Source organism: Pipistrellus kuhlii, unplaced genomic scaffold (assembly GCF_014108245.1).
Source record: "Pipistrellus kuhlii isolate mPipKuh1 unplaced genomic scaffold, mPipKuh1.p scaffold_m20_p_10, whole genome shotgun sequence".
In the NCBI taxonomy this organism is placed as follows: Eukaryota; Metazoa; Chordata; class Mammalia; order Chiroptera; family Vespertilionidae; genus Pipistrellus; species Pipistrellus kuhlii.
Window position 1 is genome coordinate 48251144 of NW_023425405.1, and position 26504 is coordinate 48277647.

The window sequence follows — 26504 nt, forward strand, 5'->3', positions numbered from 1 at the left end:
TAGAAAGTTTTGTCTTATACAAACAAGCCCCTTTCCTTCCTGATCTTCTCCTGACAGATTAGTGAAAGGGACAGACAGACCATACTTCTCTCTTGCTCTACAGAGCTCCAAGGCTTTCTCCCCAATCTGGCATGAGTGGGGGCCAATGGGGCGATAAGATCACATATGTAATATCTTAATCAATAAAGAAAAAAAAATCCAATAAAAGCTTAATTTCTTTTCACTGCCTGTTTGTAATAATATTGTGAATCTTAGACATGAAAGAAAACTTAGGGTCTATCTGAATTCTGAAACAGGCATTATACTGAAGAGATTTACAACCTAGATGTAATTCTTTCTATTCAGTATTTTGAGTAGAAATTTTAATTATGCTAATTTAACACTATAGTACAGTGAAATTATAGTACTACATCCTTAGGAAATATGGTTGATTTCTACTTTTTTTTTCATTTCTTTATTGATTAATGTATTACATATGTATCCTTATTTTCCCATTACTCCTCCAAACACCCCCCTCCCCTCATTTATACCTTCACCCCCCTGGTGTCTGTGTCCACTGGTTAGGCTTATATGCATGCATACATGTTCTTTGGTTGATCTCTCCTCCTTACCCCCATTCTCCCGACCTTCCCTCTGAGGTTTGACGGTCTGATCAATGTTTTTCTGTCCCTGGATCTGTTTTTGTTCATCAGTTTATGTTGTTCATTATATTCCATAAATGAGTGAGATCATGTGATATTTATCTTTCTCTGACTGGCTTATTTTACTTAGCATAATGCTCTCTGTTCCATCCATGCTGTTGCAAATGGTAATTGATACTTTCTTTAGCATTGCTTTCTTAGGTTCATGGAGTTCTTTTATAATAATCCCCCCTCCCTTTTTTAATGAGAAATACTATGTATGCTTTGCTTTAAAAAGAATTGTTTTATCTTGAGAAGAAATATACTTAGAGATGATGAATAGAGCCTTTCCAACTTATAAATACAGGATGTAAAGAATTGTAGATTTCATCCTAACATTTAGCAAACCAAGATATCATACACAAAGTTTAAATCCTTGGGGGGTTATGCAATTATTTTCCCATCAGTTACGTTAATTCAGACACCTTAATGGAAGTATCCAGTTTTTCAATTTTTTATCACCAGAAACAATTTTAAGTCCCAAGTTGATATTTCAGTTTAAGCCCTTTCTGAAGTATTAAAGCCAAAGAACAAAACATGAAGATTTCAAAACTCAAGATCAGAACTTCTAAAATTAACATTTTTCTTAAGGTCTTCTTATACTTAATATTTAAAAATCTTATTTATAAGCTGGCAAACCAGTCTCAGAACGAGTTAGTTGAAAACAGTGCATTTTTAAAAACATGTAGATTATAATTGCCACGATTACAAAGAATAAACCCAAAGGGTTTTAGTCATTATTATACCAATGGCTAGTAGTCAAGGTTATGCTACAGTCCCAAAGGAGGGAAATTGAAGTCTGAATCTAATTTGAGAAACACAGTAGAATTCCAAAGGCACCAATGTACTACATTAGGTGGATTCTGAATACTAAGTTATAAAATATCAGTTCAGGACAACCAAAACAACTAAATGGTTCCCCCCAAAAAAGATCATATCCATATGCCTTTTTAAAATTGCTTATTAAAAGTTTTTGAGAAATGTTTAAGATACTGGCTTGGGAGTGATAAAACCATTGCATCCTACTGTTAGAAAGGAGAGCTATTTATTTTAAAATAAATAAATTAATTAAAACAGACTAAGAGATACAGACAGAATCCAATGCAAGTTAAAAACCAAACCGAACCTGTATCTTCTCTGGAGGAAGCAACTTTATGCAATGTTATTGCAAACTATTAACATTTTGGAGAATTTTCCCCAAAACTACAATCAACGAAAATATGCCCAGGATATAATTCCTTAATTATGTAATGCATGATAAACTTTATCGTAAGAGCACAATCACATATTGATGAAACAGTATTAGCAGAGGAGTTAACGAAAGTGACCAAATTAGTTATTTGTAGTATCTCTTTTCTTGATTAGTTTAGCAACTTTTATCAGTTATACTATTTTGATCATAGCTTTTTAATCCCTTTCAATTTTATTATGTGTATATGTGCACTAGTAATATAACCCTTAAATGTTTTGAATTAATTATTCAAAATAATTATACAATATTGAGTTAGGTTTAATTTACTTTTGAAATTTGCTATAATCACATTTCCTTATTTGGTAAACATTCATTGTGGTACAAACTATACAAAAGCCCAGTACACAAAAATAGAATTCCATCCTATAGTATACTTCTTATTCTTTTAAATACAAATGCCTACATGTTTTATATCAGACAATTTTAGATAACCGAGGCAGGGATTAAATTTAAAATATACAAGTCTCATGACATATTAGTAAAGCCAATTTGACCTATAGTACTAATAAAAATAACCAATTTAATAGAAGTAGGACTTGAGAAATCACAAAAGAAATTAAAATTTATAAAGTCAACTAAATATACTCTGATGGTATATATTCATTTAGAAATGTTTACATATATCCCAAAATAAACTTTATGGTCTCTATTTTTCATTATCTATAGCATTATAATTGATCAAAACAAAATCTGTAATAGATTTGTCATATGTGAAGTCATTAATACTCATTACCTGAGATTGAAGTGCCAGAAAAGAGACAGTGCTCTAGCCATATAAAATCTTGGATACAAACCCTGATAAGAAGAAAGCAGCATGCCAAAGATCTCTGAAGATAGTGCCGACGCTGTATGAGGTGCTTGTACAGTGGCTCTGAACTGTTGCCTCCTGTGAATTATCTGTGGTACTAGAACCATCTCCTTCTCTGTGTACTTCCAAATGGGCTGCTTTTCTTAATTTCCTTTATTAGAAGAGAGTAAGATTGGAAAGTAACTTTAAAATTTTAACAACCATTTTCTCAGTAGTACGTTCAAAATTTTTGTAAACATAAACACAGGAATTGTAATGCACAATAAAATTCAAATTTACCCAAACATAAAGTACATGTTCAAAACCAATTTCTGTAAATGGTATGATACTGTTCCTTGCTTATACTGCCAGTCAATGAATATTAGGTTGTAAGGTCACATTAGACAGGTATTTACAAAAGTATTTCTTCCCATTTGAATGCCACTTACCTGCAGGGAGGAAGAAAATTTGAATAAAAGAATTATAATCTAACTGACTATATGTGCTATTTATCTACCAATATTTATCTTTTCAAAATGAAAAGGGCTTAAATTTTAACAACTCCAAACTGCATATGTCACAATCTCTTAGCAACAATATTCAAAAGAGGAATTGCTCCAAGAGACCCTTCAAACAGAACTCCATTGCACAGACTGGCCAGTGAGACCTACTATGCTTACTTAACCTAGGGCAATATTACAGTTTCAAATAGCATGTATTCATTCATTCATTCATTCATTCATTCATAATCCTCACCCAAGGACATGTTTATTGATTTATTATTTTATTTTTTTAGAGAGAGAGAGAGAGATCAATTGTTTGCCTCTTGCACATGCCCTGACCAAGAGTTGCAACCTTTATTGCACAGGATAAAGCTCCAACCAACTGAGCTGCCCAGCCAGGGCTCAAATAGCATTTAATAAATAAAATTCAGCTGAAAATTTTTCTTGGTTCTTGTTTTTGGCAAAGCATCTTATAAACCTTTTTAAAGAGTGGGAATTATTAGCAACTCCAACTAACATATATTCCCTACATTGATATTAGGTGCCTAGAAATTAATGTTAGAAAATAAAATAAAAACAAAACAGGTGTGTGGTCTCAAAAGTACCTTGAAGCAAATACAGAAAACCAAATCATATTTGGTAGCTGATTCTGAAGCTCACTGCTTTATTTGAAAGAGTAACTTTACAAGACAGCATTTTATTGAAGCCAAGAATAATTATAGATTCAAATTATAGAAATCTACAAAAAAAGATCATTTTTAAATAGGCAGTACCTTCTTCTTTTCCCCCCTGTACTGAGAGGCGGCTTGGGTGTCCTTGTTGAAACAATCTGGCAGTGCACAGTTCCCAGGAGCAGCATCAGCCATATCGGCCCGATCACTTCTGTCAGAGGTATGTTATGTGGGCTGGAAGCGGAACAGAACAATACTATTGCGGCAACTACGAAAAGGGAAAGAGAACACATTATAGATCTGATAGTCACCCTTTAAAATCTTTAAAACTTGTTTTAACATTGCTTCTTCCCAGATTATTTTTCTAAATTTAAATAAGTTTAAATGTTTCTCCAGACAAGCTCTTTCAGACTGACTAGCCATGCTTGCTCTTCAGTAATAAACTCTTGGAACAAGGTAACACTCAACACGGTCTCTAAAATACACACCTTAAAACTACAATGACAACTAGATGCATATGAATCTCAAGCCACTGCAGGTAAAATTCCAGAGAGGCAAAAGAGCCATACTAACCTCGAGTGCACTTATTTCTTTAACAAACACGGAAGTCTATGATAAGGCATAATGAGCTTTTTTTCAATAGAAGTCTATGTACTCAAAATTAATAACATATATTTACTTGGACATACTTTTCAGGGAAAACACTAAACACCCATTATTGCTAATCATTTCCACAGGAAGAAGAAATCCTGTTTTTGCTTGCTCAGCATCCCTTAAGCCTGGTAGACACAAATTCTTTATCTTTTGAGAATTTGCTTCCTTCATCTGTCACTCGAATGTTCTTATTTCTCCTACCTCAGGGACAGACCTGTAATCTAGATTTGTTACAGTCTTAACTTTGGGCACAGTAATTAATAAAAAGATGGGCATGTGATTTAAGCAGGGCCACACAGAAACGTTTACAGGGAGTAATAGAGGTGCCTGAAGGCCTTTCTCCTAGATAAAACACTAAGGACTATGAAAATAAGGAATTGCCAGAGTACCTCAGCCATCACTTAAAAAAAGCCTTCCTAAGAATGAGACCAGTTTAAGAAAAGTAGTGGGGACTGCATAAAAAGTGAAGACATCATCTAAGCCTCTAGTTCCAGTAATACTTGAGTCAAGAGCCTAGGAGTACCTAACTCCTTTTAAGGGCAATTGGAGAATTAGAGTATTAGGAGATTTCTGTTCATTTTGTTAGGTGTAATAGTTATAATGTAATTGTGTAATATTTTGAAAAGATTCATACTGATGCATTCAGGGGTAAAATTCTATGATGTACATAACTTACTTTGATAAAAAAAAAAGTAAATATGCCAAAATATTAATTATTTAATCAAAGAGATAGGCATGTGGGTGTTTAAAGTGACTTTGTATATTGTCATCTAAATCAGAACTCTCTTGAGAGTGAGATGAGAGATGTTAATAAAAGCATAAGGACAACACAAGTCAACTTTGATAGTTAGATAGTCCCAAGCAAATAGTCACTCTGGTTTTTGCACAGGTCTATCTAATTTCTTAGGGTTTTTTTCTGAAAACTTTCATGATAAACAGTAAAGACAAAAAACACTTTTTACAAAAGCTAGTTTGCATTTGGTTTCTGTCACCTGCCACTGAAAGAATCCTGGCCTAGCATACCAAGGTTTAAGCTTAAAATGACACTTTACCACTTAAGATGTTTAAGAATTGTCATACAACAAATTTGAGCTTATATTCTCCTTAGTAAGATTCTTTGAAAAGGAAAAAAAAAACCAAACACTTAAATTTTTAAAAATGTCAATCATCTTTATGAATTACCCTAAAATTTAACTCAAGTTCTCTAATTGTTTTATAACAGAATCTGGAATTTGGAAAAATATAGAGTTTATGTTGTTTTTAATATGAAATCTAATGTGTCCTTTATCCAGTTTTTAACCTTTTTGAGAACCAGTGGTTCTCAGCCTTTCTAATGCCTCGACCCTCTTATGCAGTTCCTCATGTTGTGGTGACCCCCAACCATAAAATTATTTTCGTTGCTACTTCATAACTGTATTTTTGCTACTGTTAATGAATCGTAATGTAAATATCTGTGTTTTCCGATGGTCTTAGGCTCTATAGCGGTGGTTAGCAGGGTCGCCTAAGACCTTAAATCCTTTTGTGAGAAAAGCAAACACAAGAAAGTAACTCTATAGATAAATTAAGATAAAAGTACATTTAAAAGAACTAGCATATAATGTAATAGTGTTATACTTAGCAACAACAAAGGTAAACTACTTGAAAGCAGTGACAAGCTATATGAAAATCCTTGGAAAAGTTACTATATTTAATTGCATTCTAGGAATTTGTCATAAGAAAGTAATTCAAAGTATAAAAAAACTTCACAAACCGTATGTTCACTTCAGCATAAATTATAATAACAAAAGACAGCAAAGAAGCTTAAATGCCAGTATTGTAGGGTACTGATACGGTATTTTCTAATAACTTAAAATTATATTTATAAAAACTCTGATACTTGCTATGACATAAGGCAGAAATAAAAATACAATCATTTACACAGAATAATCTCAACTAAATAAAAAGTGTTACAAAGTAAACTTAAAGGCAAGATTATAGATGGCTTTTCTCTTCAGTTTTACCTATATTTTCCAAATTTTCTGTATGTAATGAATATGTATAATTTTTTAAATCAGAAACACACACACACACACACACACACACACACACACACTCTTAACAAACACAAAATCTTCATAGTTCACTCTCTTTTATGTATATAAGATGTACCCTGGCTTAAGGAAACAGCTTCACCTAAGTAAAATCTGTAGTTTTTATTATATTTTCATTTACTTAAAAATATTATCTTTTACTTAGAGTTTGTGAATAAAAACACGCTGAAATAATCATTTAGGATTAAAATCGTGTTTTAAAAAAAGACATTCAAAAACACCGAAAGAGTACCAACCAAATTATTTATAATCAATGCTTTGTTAGAGTGATGGAATGTGAGTGGTTTCTTTCTTAAGACTCCAAGTGCTTTTGTGTTGGATAGTATGCATGGTATAGTATAGGAGGCACACTAGAATGCTGCTGTGGTGAGAGGCAATGCCACACAGTTGTTAAGCATGTGGCTCTAAGTTAGTTTAAACTTGAAATCTGGTGATTGTGTGACTCTGGGCCCTCAGGTTCTTCAGGATCCCATGTCTATAATCTAGGCATAAAAACAGAACCTATACTTCACTGGGTGGTAGTGAGAATTAAATAAGAATCTGTGAAAAGCAATCACAATAATGCATGGTATGCACAATTTAAGGACAGAACGAGGCAGTTTCAGAGGCAGGACAAATGAACTTGTACAAAAAAAAAATGATTATGTGGTATGTATATGTGGGAGGTGCATTTTGAAGAGACTTTCTAATTTTTAAAAATCCTCTCAACTTGTTTTTTTCTTTAGCCAACCACAGATTCAAATTTTCACAAAATTATATTGGAAAATAATTGCTTTGATTTCTCATTTAAAATAACAAACCAATGTCTAATAAGTGAAATATCACAATAAATGTTTATCTTTATACTCATGATTTTTTAAAAGCCTTTGGTAACCCTATTAATGTAATATCCTGAAAGTTCAAAGCAAAATGCATTTCTATAATACCATTTAATTGTACCTTGAAGAAGATAAAGGACAAGAAGCCAGAAAAAGATGACTTTTGATGTTACTTGTAACCACCACCGGAAGAAAAAGGGAAAAAATACAACTCGAACAATCCCTTTTCTAGTCAGAGAAGTCCAAGGACTTTCAGGTTTTGCCTTAGCAAATGCAGACCCTGAGAAAAGTAAAATAAGACAACAGAGTACACTTATTAGTCTTTAACTTCCTTAGAGAAAAAAAATTCAACATTTGAAGAAAAGCAAAACATGTATTATTTTATACTATGCTATGAATAAGAAATGTCCAATTTTGGGTAACACAATTTAAAAAACATTCTTCATGCTATCATATTAACTCAGGTACTTTGAAAACAACTTTTAATTAAAATAACAGAATTTCTCCTACATATTTTATAAATATATTCAAATGTCAGTTCCAATTAGGAATTCTAAGTTATCACTTTAACCCCGAAAACTAATACAATATTTGTATGTCAATTATAATCCTATATAATAAAAGACTAATATGCAAATTGTCCCCTCAACCAAGAGTTTGACCCAGGGACAGGGCCATCCAGCCAACCACCCACAGCCCTGACCCTGATTGGCCCCGCCCACCTCAATGGGGGGGCTGGACCCCACCCGTGCACAAATTCATGCACCGGGCCTCTAGTTTAAATATAAAAATTTTAAAATGTTACCACTTTAATTTTTATAGCCAAGCCTTATTGTAGCCTGCTAAGCAAACACGAGATGTTTTTCTTTTATATGTACTTCTTGTAATGATTTTTAGCAGGAGGAAAAACTAGTCAATGGTTTTAAATGCTTCAATTTTCTGCTTTTTATGGAATTTCTGCTTACATTTCTTCATTTAAGCTCACATTACTTTTACTTCTACAAACATATAAATCTAACCCATTTTGAATTGTTTTTACAAGGTCAATTTCTAATTGCATTAAGCATTTATTTATCCAAGGCTCACCTCTCACAAGATCAACATCTATGAGGTCTGGTTTCACATGCGCTGTTTTCTTTGGTTTATTCCTTAGTCCCTATAATATATTAAAAGTAGTATTGGTGAGACTATGGATCACAAGAAAACATGTTATAATGCATGGGGACAAATTTTAACTAGACTTATTGTGGTGATCATTTCATCAAATCATTATGTTGTACACCTAAAACTAAAATAACATTATGTCATTATGCTCTCATAAAAAAAACAGTATTAGAATTCTATATGTATATTTAAATCCAGAAGAGCAGAAAAAATATAATCTTTCCAAGATAAATTTAGAAAAAGTAAAAAAGATAAAGTACAGTTCTAAAACAAAGACAACTGCTACCAATCAATTTGGATGTACAGCCTGAGAGAGCCTTTGCTGGCCCAGATTTGACAGGAGAGTGTTGAGGCTGGCTGGGGGAGCAGTGGCTCTGAAGGACCTTCAAGGTGTGATGCTGAGGGTGTTGCTGCAGAAAGCAGTGACCACAGAGCCGAGGACAGACAGGGATGCAGACTTCTCAGCAGATGCCAGCATGTAGGGGTGGTATTAGCTAAGACCCAGAGAGAATGATGCATATCTCAGAGATGCCACTATGTTCACATGCGTACCCAGACCCCAATGCCACCTAATCAAATCAGAAATTAGAGGCCATGCCCAGTAGGTGGAAGAAAAGAAAGCAGGACTCACAAATTGAATTAATTATAAAACTTAAAATTACTAAACACTAAGATTAAGTTTTTGCTATCAGTATATAGAAATGGGGGTCAGGTTGGAAATCAAAATTAGTGAGAGGAGGGACTATGAAAAAATAAATTATAACTTAACTCTAGGATATTAAGGTTGGAAGAGCACCAAAACCGATTTGGTTCAGTGGATAGAGCATTGGCCTGTGGTCTGAAGGGTTCCGGGCTCGATTCCGGTCAAGGGCATGTACCTTGGTTGTGGGCACATCCCCATTAGGGGGTGTGCAAGAGGCAGCTGATCGATGATTCTTTCTCATCGATGTTTCTAACTCTCTATCCCTCTCTCTTCCTCTCTGTAAAAACTCAATAAAATATATTAAAAAAAAAAAAAAAAAAAAAAAGATTGGCCGAGACCGGTTCGGCTCAGTGGATAGAGCGTTGGCCTGAGGACTCAAAGGTCCCGGGTTCGATTCCGGTCAAGGGCATGTACCTTGGTTGCGGGCACATCCCCAGTAGGGGGTGTGATGGAGGCAGCTGATCGATGATTCTTTCTCATCGATGTTTCTAACTCTCTATCCCTCTCTCTTCCTCTCTGTAAAAACTCACTAATATATATATATATATATATATATATATATATATAGAGAGAGAGAGAGAGAGAGAGAGAGAGAGAGAGAGATTGGAAGAGCTTAGGTTACATTCCTCAGGAGCCAAAAGCTAAGAAATGACATAGTGTTTAAATGACTTGTTGATTACTCATTCAATTAACCAAGTAATAGCTATTCAGTGCTTTGTTTGATTCTTCCAAGTAATCCAAGTAACTAACAATGACCACTTAAAGTAAGAATCTGATTAAGTACTGTTTGCATCTAAAGCAAAGAAGAAGACAGCATTTGAGCTCAGAATTAAGTGAGATGTTTAAACAAAGTACCCTGAATTCAAGATGCAATTAACCTCTGAACCTCTGCAAATAGTCTGTTCATCTGAAATTACAAACAACCCAGGGATACAAAGATACAAAAACAAAAGAGAAAGGGTCAGGATTAAAGATATACTATCCATGATAATTTTACATTCAGTTGATCTTCATATTCATAGTTTCAAAATTTGCAAATTCACCTACTCACTAAAAATTATTTGTATTCCAAAATCAATACTTTGCAGTCATTTACAGACATGTGCAGAAAGATATGATATACTGACAGGAAATTTTGTCCAATAAACCTAAGTTGTGTATAAATAGCAAATTATTTTCTCCACTTAAAATTTTTGAGGTTACATAAATTTTTGAGTACTAAACTCTGTGCTATTTTGTTTGAATGTAATTTACTCTAAACCAATTTAAAAATTTCCAATTTAAAATATATACTTAATTAAAATCATTAATGTTAGAAGATTTATCATTGTAATATTTCTTCTTCTAAACTCTCAAAATATTCTCATAGGCTACCTTGAAGGGGAAGTTTTATCAAAACTGGTCATTTGTTGTGACTCTACAGTATAACTGAAAATAATTGCTTTAATGAAATATAAAATAGAAAATGAACTACATATAAAAAGTCAAGTAGAATGAATATGGTGAAAAACAACGTAATTATGTAAATCAAGGTCACTTACTGTTTCTTTTGTAAGGACTAAATTCTTAAAACAATCTTGATTAAAAATCTTATGTATACAGCAATAAATGAAGTTTTAGATTTGCTGTAAAACACTGGCTATAAGGTTATTTTCAAGTTACAGTAAACCCTCGATTTTGCAGACCTCGATTTAACAAACTTACTAGATCTCTCTGCTACTCTTTATTTGCTTGACTCTTCCAACTCCCAACTATTTCAATTCACCAAACTATGGATATCTTACTTCTCTTTCCTCCTTCTTTACATCTCCTCTTCCTTTACCTACCTATTAAATATTTCTTTCCCAATATTTCATTCTTTGTTTTCTTCTTTCATCATTCAGTGTAAATCCAGTCACTCCTATAGCTTTATTTATATAATGTGTAGAATATATAATTTATATATATATATATGTGTGTATACACACACACTTACTTTACATAGAGAGGATTCCCAAATCTTTCACCAATATATCATCTGGATATTTCTAAAACAGAATTCTTTATCTGCTTCTCTTCTAGTATTTGCCATCACACTTAGCAAAGTTGTTAAAATATAAATTTAATCGAGGAAACTTTTCTACTTAAAATCCTTCAATGTTTCCCAGATTTTTTCTAGACTGTTGTAAGGCAATGTAATGTGACTACCATTTTCATTTCTAGTTTTGCTTTTAACTACCCTAATCTCCCTCTTCCACTCAACCTATTACCAATCAAGCTCCTTCAAGAGTCATGTTCCTTCATTCATTACTTTATGTATATTTTCATATGCTCTTCATTTTGTCTGGAATGATTTCCTCATTTTCCCTAAGGTCTCTCAAACTTAGCTCATGAGTCACCTCCTTTGTGAAATATTTCCTAATCTCTACAGAGCTGCTTCCCCCTGAGCTCCCCACAAGAGACCTACACATCTTTCTCTTACCTGGATTAATTTCATCTGTATTTATGTGACTTGTCTACAAAATTAGAATCTATTTCATTATTTTGTTCCTATGATTTAATCCTGTATTTAATACATGGTAGGGTACTTACTGAATTTTTGTTAACTATTAACTCCTCATGAAAATAGTTTAAAAATTAAAATTAACAAAAGGTAAAGTATCTTGTGCTTTACTACAGATGTCTAAGTTGTCTAAACACAGATTTTTTTGGATAGATTTTTAGTTAACTAGAGACACTGGTTTTCAATCTCATGTAAGCCTTTATGTACAAAAAAGAAAATGTCAAGCAACTCAAGTAACATTCTCTGGGCCCAGATTAATTTTAGCTCGTGCAGGACCACACTGATTAGTATTACCTATGCAAATGAAAAATATAAATCTTATTCCAAAAAAGGAGTGATTGCTGAGAAACAATAAATTTAGTTAAACAATAGTTTTCATGCTAGCAAGGGGGCCTTTGAGAATCTCTTATCAGCATAAGTGATTACATGTTCAAGAAGGAACTACCTACTACAAAAACATTTTAATTAATGCTTTATTTTCCTAAATTCTTTTTTAAAATGACCAGATTTTCAGCAGCTCTGTTTGCGTCCAAGTCATTCTGTTAGTAGCACAAAAAAAGCAGATCTCAATTAAAAAGAGTAGCATTTGCACAGGATCATTCAGGCGGGAAAAAGTCCTGAAACACTTACCAGTTTAATAAACTGTATTGAGCAATGACAGCATCAAAAGGGAAGAAAAGCAAACTAGAAGTATAAGGTGACAAGTGAAAGGGGAAAAAAGCTGACAAAAAAATAATCATTAAAATTAAATTTTAAAAGAATAGAAATATGCTAAAAAGAAAAGAAAATCAGAGGTAAAGACAGAACTATGCTATCATAAAAGGGTTTACCTTCTTCATTTAAAAGTTTGGATAGAATAATATTAATTTATACCTTGAAAGTATATAGAAAGTATTATATAAAATGTGATTAATAATCAATTTATAGAACTTTGTTTCAGAATACACAAAATAAAATAAACATATTACCTTGATTTCTCTTTGTTCAACAGATTTTTCCCATATTTGTTGGTCATATGCTCCGATCTGTGAAAATAAATAAAAGACAACACTACATTAAATGACCACTGTGTGTACCCATCCTATGGGTAGAACTCTGCTTGCATTACAAGAACTCAGCATTCATTTGGCACAGCTTAGCTTCAGTTCTGTCTCAGACTTCTGTGATCAATACTGTGCTACCATGGCTCTCAAAGTATGGTTTCTGGACCAGCAGTTTCAGCATTACCTAGGAACTTATTAGAAATGCATACTCTCTTCCTAGAAACAATCTTCCAAAACCAAATCAAGAAAAATCAGAAAATCTAAACAGACATATTACAATTAATGAAATTAAATCAGTAATAAAAACACTCACAATAAACAAAAGTCCTGGGTCGGATAGCTTCACAAGTGAATTTTATCAAATGTTCAAAGATGAACTAACACTTATCCTGCTCAAACTGTCTAAATAATCCAAGAGGAGGGAAGTCTCCCAAGCTCATTGTACAAGGCCAGCATTTCAAAACCAGATAAAATAAGAAAATTATAGGCATAGATGCAAAAATCCTCGACAAAATATTAGCAAACCAAATCCAGCAATACATTAAAAATATGATACATCATGACCAAGTGGGACTGATTTCTGGGATGCCAGGTTGGTGCAAATCAATTAACTTGAAACACCACATTAACAGAATAAGGGATAAAAATCATATGATCATATCAATAGATATAGAAAAAGCATTTGACAAAATCCAGCACCAATCTATGATGAAAACTGTCAGCAAAGTAGGAGCATACCTCCACATAATAAAGACCATATATGACAAACCCAGGTTATGCATCAACTAAAACCACACCCTTTCCTGTATTAACCCTCAGAAGAGTGTATTATAAGGCCACATACATATAATCAAATAATGAATCATGACCAAGTTTCTATTGCCTAAGGAAAGCCAGTTAATGATATAATAAAACACTGACTCAGATTAGAAAAAAGCCTTGAAGAGTATTCTTTAATTCAACAGAGAGATGGTTATGATAGGATCTGCCTTTAAGAAGTTTCAAATCCAAAGAGAGTTAGTTATAATTCAAAGCAGAATAAAATAAGCTCTATCTATCATCTATCTATCTATCTATCTATCTATCTATCTATCTATCTATAAAAGCCAAGCGACCAAAATGCCAGAACAACCAGTACAACCTGTCACTATGAAATGCACTGTGGTGGCCAACCGGCCCAATCAGGATCCCAATCAGGCCCCCAACCCTGATCGGGGGCAGGGCCAACCTGGCCCTGATCGGCCCCCATCGAGGCAGGCCGGCTGGACTCCACCCATGCATGAATTCATGCACTGTGGCTCTAGTTAAACTAAACATTAGTGCGAGATGGTCTTCAAAATAACAGTATCTTACTAGATATAAGAGCATGGGAAAAAGATAAAAATGACAATTTTTGGCTTAAGTATCTGGGACTGCATTAATATCATTAACTACAACATAGAATAAAAACAGGTTTAGAAAAAGCTGTTGGAACTACACAACAGCTAGAAATTATGGCTAGAGTTCTAGAAAGTTGAGAAGGTACAAAATTTGGAACTCGGTAGCATAAACTATTAAGAGAAATAAATATTTAACTGGAAAGAAGTTTAAAGTCAGGTAAGAAGACTTAGAAAAATTAGTCAGAGGGGTAGGAAAAAAACTGGAATAATATACTATAGTAATAGCTAAACAAGAAAACATTTCAAGATAGAAGGTCAAGTTAGAAAAGCTAAAAATATTGAAACATTTTGAGGCGGTCAGGTAGTTAAACATGATTGTGTCAAATACTCTTGATCTCACTTAAATAGTAGGCAAAGCCATTAGCTGAGATATGGCAGTTGGGGAAAGGGGGCAATAGGGAAGGAAAGAACAATGACTCAGGGACTCAGTATACAGTGCTAACTAGATAGTTAGGTTAGGGACACCAGGAAGAACAGACATATCTGAGTTGGTATTAGAAGCAGTCAGCTGAGTTATGTTTATATTTTTTCTTTTATCACCATGTCTCTCAAAAGCTCAGGATAAGAGAAAAAGACTTAAATAGACACATACACACACACACCCTGCCACTTAATACAAAAATGATATATGTAAGCAGAAGGGTTTAATAAATAATGGTATTCCTGTACAATAGAACATTATAGTCATTAAAAAATTTATGTGTTAAAGGGATGGACAGTGATGTGAGAAAGAACTTTTGGTATGTTACACAAAAAAACAAAATACAGTATGATCCTAATTAAGGGTGGAAAAATTCACAATGTTAACAATAGGGTAACAATGTGATTTTATTTTATTATGCTACATTTACTTTTCCTATGATAGATATGTATTACTTTTACATTATGACTTAAAAAAAAAACATCATTTACAAAAATCAAGATAAAATGGAAGCTAATATTACCTGAGTAGCATCAAGTGTTAGGCACTGAGCTAGGAGTTTTTTAATACATTTTCTCCTAGAGGGGGCAAGTTGTTAGGAAGCCAACTGCCACTGCTCAAAATCAATTTAATTAAGTCCCAGTATGAAAATAAATAAGGCTTTTTCTATGAGTTATATCATAGAAATTTTCAGCCAAGAAGTTAAATATCTTAATAACAAAAGTGTGAGAAACTAGCATTATACAAGAGCAGATAGCTATCAAAATAGCTGACTCAAGAGAGTCAATCAGATTCTCTCTCGATTCTAAATGTTACATAAATCAGAGAAACAGATAGCTAATAGCAGGGATTAAAATTAACATTAATAAGACTCCTATAGAGAAGTTTCTAGAAATTCTGCTGCTGAGAGCCCAAAATATCCCTGGTTTGTCTTTCTTTACCAGGTCTTGGCTGTGTGCTATTGGCACAATTTATGTGTAGTGAAAACTAGAAGCAGAATACATTGGTGTTTTTTCCTAAGTCCAAACCTTAATGAGAACATTGCTGTTACGGCAAACCAATACTACTCTGCATAATTTATGAAGTTTGTTTATTTTCCAACTTGCTGGTACATGGCTGTATGTTCTCAGCAGATTTATTAATAAAGGTATTGCCGATTAAGAGTCCTTTCCAAGAAGTCATCTTTTCTACTTACCCTAATCTTGTTTCATAAATTGTGAAGAGCTTGCTAAGAGGAAAATATTTACTTTACTGGCCCTTTTATGGCCCAATTGAAGATGATGAAATAATGAAAAAGCTCTCAGATATTCCTTGCTAATTGGCATCTATTATTTAATAATTATTTTCTTAGCTATACCAGAAGGGGAAAGGGGAGTTACATGATCAATTACTTCATCAATTATTATCACACTTTCAGGAAATTGGAATAATATTTAATTATAATAGATAAGAACAAGATTTTTAAAAAAAATATCCCTGGCCATTGTGTCTCAGAGGTTGAGTGACTCATGAACCAGGTCACATTGCAGGCTCAATCCCCAGTAGGAGGTGTGTAGGAGGCAGCCAATGGATGATTCTCTTTCGTCATTGATGTTTCTCTCTCTTTCCCTCTCCTTTCCTCTCTCTGAAACCAATAAAACATATTAGAAAACAAACAAATCCTACAGTGTAAGCTAAAGCAGGAAATGATCAGTAATCTGCCAGACTTCTAGGATTGATTATTGTTTTTGTGACATGTAAGTAATCTCTTTTCCTTTTGATTTTACCGGAAAAGACCTAACTGTTAAACTACAACAATTCAAAGACTTTCTCAGACCCCACAGGACTGAGTCAGAATCTCCTGGGAAATCAATACTTTGCATGGCAAAGAAGATCTATTTATGTCTTATGCCGATTTATATCTTATAGGATTTCAAAACTATAGTAAATTCAAACTAAAATTGTAATACTCAAAGTAAAAAAACAACTAAAAGAAGTAGTTATGCAAATTAAACCACAAAAAGATACCACTTCACACACCATAGAATGGCTATAATAAAAAAAAGACAGGCAATGACAGGTGTTGGCAAGGATATGGAGAAACTAAAATCCTCATACTCTGCTCATGGGAATGTAAAGTGAAGCAGCCACTTTGGAAAACAGTTTGGCAGTTATGACCTGGTAATTCCACTCCTAGTTATCTACCCAAAAGAAATGAAAACACATATGACCATACAAAGATGTGTGCCGAAACTGGTTTGTCTCAGTGGATACAGCGTCAGCCTGTGGACTGAAAGGTCCCGGGTTTGATTCCAGTCAGAGGCATGTACCTTGGTTGCGGTCACATCCCCAGTAGGGGATGTGCAAGAGGCAGCTGATTGATGATTCTCTCTCATCGATGTTTCTAACTCTCTATCCCTTTCTCTTCCTCTCTGTAAAATATCAATAAAATATATATATATTTTAAAAAGATGTGTACATGAATGTTTATACCTGCATTATTCATAATAACAAAAAAGTGGAAACAATCCAAATGTCCATTAATTATGAATAGATAAAATATGATAACTTTATAAAATAAGATTCCACTCAGCAATAAAAAGAAATGAAGCATTCACACTTACTATAACATGGGTGAAACTCAGAAACATTATGTTAAGCAAAGAAGCCAGTCACGAAGACCACATATTGTATGATCCATTTATATGAAATGTATAGAAAAGGCAAATCTTACAGAAACAAAAGGTAGATTAGTGGCTGCCAAGTGGTGGGAGTGGGAATAAGGAGTGACTACAAATGAGCAAACAGTTTCTTTTGGGGATGAAATACTCTAAATGAGATTTAGTAAGAATTATTGAATTGTTATACTTAAACAAGTGAATGTTATGCATGTATGTTATACATCAATAAAACTGTTTTGTAAAAAATAAATATCTATATTTTTATATGATTTCCTTAAACAAAATACCATTATAAGCATTTACAGGAATATATTTAAGTAAATACTTTCTAATATAAGAGTAATATGCAAATTAACCATCACTCCGCTACACCCACCAGCCAATCAGAGTATGCAAATTAACCCAGCCAAGATGGCTGCGGCCACAGAGGGAGGCATGGGTTTCCCTGGCGATGGAGGAAGCCAAGCTTTCTGCATACCCTGGCCAGTCTAGGCCTCCACTCAAGGCTACAAAGTTTCAATTATTGAAGACACATAAATCCCAACAGAAATGGCAGCAGCCACAGAGCAAGCAGGAGGCTTGGCTCTGCTCCAGGCTACAAAGTTTCAATTGTAGAGATAAATAAATCCCAGATACCAGGGCCTCTGTTTGGGTTGCTGGGGGGCATGACCAGCCTGAAAACCACCACAGGCCCCTCGCTCAGGCTGCCCCACACCCTAAGGGAACCCCCACCCTGATACAGGACACGCTTCAGGGCAAACCAGCTGGCCTTCACCCATGCACCAGGCCTCTATCCTATCTAATAAAAGAGTAATATGCAGACTGACCATCACTCCAACACACAAGATGGCTGCCCCCATGTGGTCAAATATCCTGTCCTCATGGACACAAGATGGCCACTACAAGATGGGCAGCAGGGGAGGAAAGTTGAAAGGGACCAGGCCTGCAAGGGAGGACAGTTGTGGGCAATCAGGCCAACAGGGGAGGGCAGTTAGGGGTGACCAGGCCAGCAGAGGAGGCAAGTTGGGGATGACCGGGTCTGCAGGAAAGGGTAGTTGGGGGGGGGGGGGGAGAGAAACACCCAGGCCTATAGGGGAGAGCAGCTTAAGGGACCTGGCCTGGCAGGGAAGTGGATAGGGTATGATCAGACTGGCAGGCAAAGGATTAGGGGCAATCAGGAAGGCAGGGAGGTGAGAAGTTGGGAGCCAGCAATCCTGGATTGTGAGGTGGATGTCCAACTGCCCATTTAGGCCTGATCCTGGTGGGCCTAAACAGGCAGTTGGACATCGCCGAGGGTTCCCACATTGGAGAGGGTGCAGGCGGGGCTGAAGGACACCCCCCAACCCCGTGCATGAATTTTGTGCACTGGGCCTCTAGTTATATATTATATAATAAAAGGTCAAAAGCATCATGACCATACAACCAGGAGGCAACCAATCAATGATTCTCTCTCATCACTGATGTTTCTATCTCTTCTTCTCCCTTCCTCTCCGAAATCAATAAAAAATATATATATAATAATAAGAGCAAATAGTTAGCATTTACTATTTATCAAGTGTCAGATACACTTTTCAAGTATTAACTCATTTAATCCTCACAACTCTATGATGTAGATATTACTACTATCCCTATATTATAGTTACAAAAACTTAAGTTGTATAGTTAAAGAGTAAGTAGTAGAATATAGGAATTCAAATCCAGATAAACTGACTCCACAGTTGAGCCCTCAGCTAACAGTAATTTCACTCACATCCTTACATAAAAACCACCATTACACAAAAACCACCCTTACACAAAAACCTTGGTTCTGATCCCTAAGAGAAAGGATAACACTTAACTGCTGATCATTTCCAGATACTTCTACTCTATTGACTATGGCTACCTTGCCAGGAGGGAAGCTATCAGGCCCTGTTAAAAAAGCAAATAAGAACATACAAAACTCATCATGAAGTTCAACTTAGCCTTAAAAATATGTAAGCCAGTTAATATTATCAGCAATCTTAGGGTAACTACAAGGATTAAATGTATTAGTGAGCTAACAAGATGTGACAGACACATAAGAGCTCAATAAAGGTCATTTCAATTTATTACCTCATGCTTCCTTTTCCTTTACATTGCTGCATAAGGAAGGAATATATATGCTTTATTTGCATTCTTTTAGTATTTATCATGGGATATACTCTGGCTTGTTATTCTAAAACATAATCCTGACTAAACCATGTGGACACAATATGACTCAAGATTACAGCACCTTCCTTGTTTATATATTTCTAAGCGTTTACTATAAGAGCATAAAAAGTTGTATTATATTTTTAAAGTAATTTAAATGCCAAAAGTATTAACATATCTTGGTTATTTAATTGTATTTGTATTTTAGAAAATACCTAACAGATTACTGCTGTTCATTTAATCATTTGAAATAAAAACTAAGACTATAAAACAGACTTCAATTATTCCAAATCAAATACGTTGTTTGATTTCCACTTATTTATACAGGGTAAAATTAAAATGGAAAAATAATTAAGATAAATTGCTGCTGAGTGTTTAGTCCAGATTCTCCAGAATTAGAATCTAAGGGACCTAGACCATTGTCTTCACTGGTCAAGAAAAGGTTTGCTATAATTGCAAGAATCCAAATGGCAACAAAATGCCTACTAAGAATGAGTACAGGTATGCCTACAGAGGTTACACCTTTAATCCTCAGTACAGGATCAGGGAAAGCTATGCAGAGGAAGAAATAAAATATTCAGAGAATTTGTTAAATGTATAATGGACTATTTACCTGGTTAATAAGACTGTGCTAAAATACTAATCTTTGTCAAGTACTTTGTAAAGAATCTGCAATCTTATGCTGTACAGACCAGTATTAACTTCTTGTATTAATGAGACAACTGAGGCTTTAAGAGGTGTCAGAAAGTTCTACATCTAGTATTTTGGGGCAGAAATCCAAATTATGTCTTATAACTCTAAGCCTTTTTCCCCTGCAACATTTGTTTATATAACTTGGCCAGCATTTTCCTAAGTATGTTCCATGGATACTCAAGGAAAAAATAACGAAGTCAAATAAATTGAAAAATGAAGTATTCAGCCGAGACCAGTTTGGCTCAATGGATAGAGCGTCGGCTTGGGGACTGAAGGGTCCCGGGTTCGATTCCGGTCAAGGGCATGTACCTTGGTTGCGGGCACATCCCCAGTAGGGGGTGTGCAAGAGTCAGCTGATCGATGACTCTCTCTCATCGATGTTTCTAACTCTCTATCTCTCTCCCTTCCTCTCTGTACAAAATCAATAAAATATATTAAAAAAAAAAAAGAAGTATTCTCTGTTAGGTAGCCAGTAACACTGCACGTTATTCACACTATAAAATCCGGTGGGGCGATTGGGGACCCCACTCACACCTGCCTTGGCCATCCAAAAAGTACACAGTATCCTTAGGTTTGACTAATCGCTAACGTGTTCTAATTACCACTTATTTCCAATTCAATTAGATTTTTAAATTGTCTGATCTTCCCACACATAGGAAAAGCTTTAAATATTTTGTTAATAGGGACCTGAAGAATAAGAATAAAAAATGTTTTAAAATATGAAAATAAACACAATTCACCATAAAAATCTAAGATACTACAAGGAACAATATGCATTTTAGGGAGTGTAAACAATACTCTTAGGAGTAAACAGTAGTATTTTCAAAAAAAGGCATTTATTCTTTTGAACTTCATAAAGACAACATTACATTGGTAAAGTGTATTTTGAAATGTGTAGGATGACACAGCTAGTTAAGTAGTTACAACAATAATCCTAAAATATCAAAATAAACATTTTAATGTTTCAGTTTGGAAAATACTGAAAGTTTATTTTACTGAAAAGATTCAGCTGTCGAATTGTGAACATATAAGAAAAGGATCAAAACTGCAGTTCCTCTTGATACAAAAGTTATAAAATTTTACAACAGCTCTGCTAACCTAGCTTTCTTTTAAAAGAAACACAAAAAAAGTTTAATGCTTTTATAAAATTCTAATTATATTCATAATCCTGGACATTATAACTGAAAATAATTAATCTAGCTACTTTGAAATTGTGGATTAAAAATGGAGAAAAAATATTTTTAGGCATCATCCTTCTCATTTATTTAGAAGTAAAACTGGCAAAGAAGTAAAATATTATTCCCCTTTTCATTCGAAAGGTCCTGAAATCTATTTGTCATTATTTTAGGTAATATTTGACATATACCCATAGCTCTCATGCTCGCTCTCTCATACACACACACACACACACACACTCAACTCAGAAGCATTTTCAAAATAAAAGCACTTAAAAGGTTAAAAGCTTTCATTACCAACTTACTTTTTTTTGATACCAGACTATAGCATCAGTGACTTTGGACGCCATTTATTCCACTGAAATCACACGTTCGTCATTTTAAGCTGTTTAAGAGAGAAAAACATACAAATGACTTTACTTCCACCTTCCAAAGGAAACTGAGCAACATGCACATCTAGTACTCTGGTTACTTGTACAGCAAAGTGTGTATGACTACACTTACATTACACCCTTCCCTTCCTCATTACTATTTTAGCAACAGGTTCTCTAAGTAAACAAAATCAGTTGCCATAATAAAAGAAGGATCTTTCTATGTGATTATAACTCTTGAATTTTCTTACAAAATAGTTCAATTGTGTGTTTTTTAAAAAACACTTTTAAAATAAATTTCAGAATTTCCAAGGTTATACTGGAAATTTTTTCATTTATAAATTCACATATGATAGGAATTCATATGTGAGTGGACTCAGCAGATGATTTTTGGTATAGCTTCTATCTATAATAGGAACTAATGTAAATTACTGTTGCTAAAGGAAGGGTTGATAACAATATCAAAATTTATAATTATTTTTAATTTTCCCTTATACCTAGTAAACAAAATTGAACTAAAATACACCTAACATTTATATTAAATACTAAGCCAGTATTAGAGCTAGTTACATAGGAATAATTAATATGAAGACCTTCCACGATATCACAGGTTACTAATATTTAGAAATTTACCACAGACCATTTCATAAGCATCTTTCTTGTCTAAAACACTTTTCAGAGAAGAATTAATTCCTAGAGATAATTAATCCCAGGCTGATTCCAATAATACTCTTCTAGTTTTAAGACCAGGCTGGACAGAGGGCACCTCTGGTATGGTGATAAGAATAAGCCTAAAAGGTTCAAACACAGATACTTGCCCCTGAACTCATTACCAGGATCATTCAAGGCCCCCAGATCTCAAGAAAATCCTCAAGTAAAGCACCCAGCTGAGCTGCTCTTAGCACATGCAGATCTGCAACTGGAGCCAGATGCTAGCACTACACAATGTGCCCAGTCAAACAAAATACCAGAAGTTTATTTATCATTGCTAGGCGTCCTAAACGATTCAGATCAACCTCTAAAATTTAAGGCAGCATTTACACTTAATGCCTATATTTTTTTACAGTGCTATAGATCAGATTATTTTATTACCTTTCCTAAGATACTGATTTCATCCTTAAAAAAAAAAAAATGTTTTTACTAATTTCAGAGAAAGGAGGAGGAAGAAATAGGAACATCTCATCCATTGGCTGCTTCCTGCATGTCCCCTCCTGGGGATTAAGCCCGCAAGCCCGGCAAGTGCCCTGCGCTGGAATAGAAGTGGTGCATGGGACGACGCTCAGCAAACTGAGTCACACCAGTCAGACCTGATTCCATCTTTAATTGATCCAATTTAAGCAAACTATGTTTTGAAATTCCTGACAAATGCTCTGGCTTTTGTTCTGGAAGGAGTAGAGTCAAAAGACCCAGATTCAGATACTGTCTTCCTCTACCTAATATGAAATACTAGAGGCCTGGTGCACACAATTTGTGCACTCGGGGGAAGCGTTCCTCAGCCTGACCTGCACCCTCCCACAGTCCGGGATCCCTCAGGGGATGTCCAACTAAACCAGCAGTTGGATGTCCTTAGCACTGCCTGGGAGGGAGAGGCTCCTGCCACTGCCGCTGCACTCACCAGCCGTGAGCCCAGCTTCTGGCTGAGCAGTGCTCCCCCCATGGGGGTGTGCTGACCAGCCAGAGACAACTCCTACATTGAGCGTCTGCCCCCTGGTTGTCAGTGTGCATCATTGCAACCAGTCTTTCTGTCGTTTGGTCTATTTGCACATTTAGCCTTTTATTATATACAATAGGATTGAAGGAGTCAATCTCTTGAACTCAGTTTCTTTCACTAGTACAGTAGGAATAATGTACCTACCCATCCCTTGACAAGAACAAATATTCTGAGATGTTCTAAAAGAAACATAGCTGAAGAACTGCCAGAGTTGACCAGCAGCCCCTGATTGACAGATGAACAGATTACTCCAACTGTTTCACTGTGGGGGAGAAAATAAAGGACAGTCTGGCCAAAGAAGCCAGGCCGCCCAGATTGCCTGGCTCTTTAGCCTTTTATTGCATTTTTATCTTTAGATACAATCAGTAGGGTGAGTGATCTTGGGAGGACACATGTTTACATTGTCCTCTAGGCAAGGGCATCCAGGGATTAAGCATAAGAATTCCAGTAAACACCTCAGAGTCTGCACCTGCACAGACTTGTTTGGAAAGGTCAAGGAATAATTAGGGGCGCTGCTTTAGACACGCCCCTAAATTTCCCCTAAATCGGAATTCTGAAAAATGGGGCAGGTGGCCTTCCACACAAACCATTTTATCAGAACGTCCTTACAAACTTTCCAACCAAGTCTCAGGTTTTCTCCATTAGTACAATATTACACCTCCACTATATAGGTGGGTAAAAGTAGGTTTACAGCTGCTCATATAGAAAATTCAAATTAATAAGCAACAGTACACAAATAAAGTCTGTATTTCGTATTCCCAATTGTAAACCTACTTCTGCCCACCCTTGTCTTTGTTTAAGACAATAATGTATGTTTTCCAAACTAGTTATAACTTTCCCTCTCTTTCCACTCCTGGCCACCACGTCACCAAAGCAAACTACAAAAAATGGTAAAAAAGTATGAGAATATCAACTTATTACTTTACTCCCGCTTTCCCTTTACCCAATTTTTATGATTATTCCAGATCACATACCAAAATAAAGATCCTCTTTCCTAATACCTCAAAAGTGTAAATAATATGCATCTCATATGCAAAATGTGAAAGGACATTTTATTAATCCAATATATTAAATGTATAAAGTATTTAATATATTTGAGGAATACTTAAATGGTCACATATAAATACTAACAATTTTTTAAAAGCTTCAATGGAAGTGTGGAAAATGTTGCCTGCTTTGTTTAATAAATGACCTGAAAGATAATTTATATACTATGGTTTACAACAAGCTACACTTAAGATAAGTTTTAAAAAATCAACTATAATAGTACACTGGGTATATAAAATGTTTGAAATGTTTCAATTATGTTTATTTGGATTTATAGAAATAAAAATTCAGCCGAAACCGGTTTGGCTCAGTGGATAGAGCGTTGGCCTTCGGACTGAAGGGTCCGGGGTTCAATTCTGGTCAAGGGCATGTACCTTGGTTGTGGGCACATCCCCAGTAGGGGGTGTGCAAGAGGTAGCTGATCAATGTTTCTCTCTCATTGATGTTTCTAACTCTCTATCCCTCTCTCTTACTCTCTGTGAAAAATCAATAAAATAAAATAAAAATAAAATAAAAAGCATGCCTTATTTAAAAAAAAAAAAAAATTCAGTCAATTTTGTTTTAAAAAAGAAAAACGCCTTTCTTTAGTAATGGTAAAGTTTGCTCTGCAAACTCATTTGATTATTTTTGCACTGTGTCAACAAGACTTTTATGACATCAAGTGGCTTATAGCTATTTTTAAAACAGGTTTTATAGCATATTGGGATAGATTTCTAAATCAGACAAAGTACACTCAAAGACACACAAATTTCAATGAGTATAAAAAACAAAAAGTAATAAATTAAATAATTTTATGAATAAAGATGATTTCTAGAGCTTTTCCAACTTCTTTGATTCTGACAATTCAGGAATACCAGTTTATAGACTATTATCTTAGTTCATGTTATATAACTTTTAAAGCTAAATTATAACAATAAAGTTAATTTACAGAGAAAAAATAGCATAGAAAGTTTACAGAGTATCTTGAATAATTTTAATCTTTTTCAATCAACTGATCTGAGAGATGGATGGATATTAAGATATGAAAATAACCCAATTATAAAACTATAGTTAACTGCAGATATAACATTTCAATCTTACTATAGACATTTACTCTAAGTTATTTCTATTATTTTGTGTGAAAGTGATTATGACTACTTGGGTTTTTTTTCTTTTATTTTATTAAATTAATTCAGGTGACATTAGTTAATATTATTATATAGGTTTCAGGTGTCTAATTCTATAATACATCACTTGTATATTGTATTGAGTGTTCACCACCCCAAGTCACGTCTCCTTCCATCATCATTTATCCCACTATTCTCTCTTCTACCTTCCTTTCCCTCAGATAATCACCATACTGTTGTCTATGTCTGAGTTTTTATTTTAATTTTTTGCTTAATCCTTTCACCTTTTCCATACAACCCTGAAACCCCTCTCCCTCTGTTCTCTATCTACGAGTCTGTTTCTATTTTGTTAGTTCATTTTGTTCATTAGATTTCACATATGAATAAAGTCATACGGTACCCGTCTTTCTCTGACTGGCTTATTTCTCTTAGAATAGTGCTTTCCAGATCCATCCATGCTGTCACAAAGGCTAAGATTTCCTTAGTTTTTATGGCTGAGTAGTATCCCATTATATAAATAAATGTATCACAACTTTTTTATCCACTCATTTACTGATGAACACTTGGGCTGCTTCCAAATCTTGGCTAGGGGGCATACATTCTTTTGAATTAGTGTTTTGGGTTTCTTAAGATATATTGTCAGAGGTGGAATCACCGGGTCATAAAGCAGTCCCATTTTCAATTTTTTGAGGTATCTCCATACTGCTTTCTACAGTGGCTGCACCAATCTGTATTCACAGCAAAAAGGTATTCTAGGGTGCACTAGAATACCCTTTTTCCCCACATTTTTGCCAACACTTTTTTG

General features: G+C 34.6%; 1 protein-coding gene across 7 annotated transcripts in view; it reads right to left on the minus strand.

The window, feature by feature from the left end:
* The window catches only part of PHTF2 (putative homeodomain transcription factor 2), a 68234-nt gene that overhangs the window by 27681 nt on the left and 14049 nt on the right, over positions 1 to 26504 (minus strand). For 3 of the 7 annotated variants that reach the window (XM_036429622.2, XM_045578509.1, XM_036429619.2), the window contains exons 2-7: positions 21770 to 21849; positions 12833 to 12889; positions 8542 to 8611; positions 7577 to 7735; positions 3996 to 4161; positions 2727 to 2891 (exon numbers count right to left, since the gene is read on the minus strand). In XM_036429622.2, coding sequence (XP_036285515.1) covers positions 2727 to 2891; positions 3996 to 4161; positions 7577 to 7735; positions 8542 to 8611; positions 12833 to 12889; positions 21770 to 21814 — 662 coding nt within the window. In that variant the 5' untranslated portion in view covers positions 21815 to 21849. Of the gene's footprint in view, positions 1 to 2726; positions 2892 to 3995; positions 4162 to 7576; positions 7736 to 8541; positions 8612 to 12832; positions 12890 to 21765; positions 21855 to 26504 lie in introns of those variants that run through there. The other 4 variants (XM_036429621.2, XM_045578510.1, XM_036429625.2 and 1 more) reach the window with 4 other exon arrangements.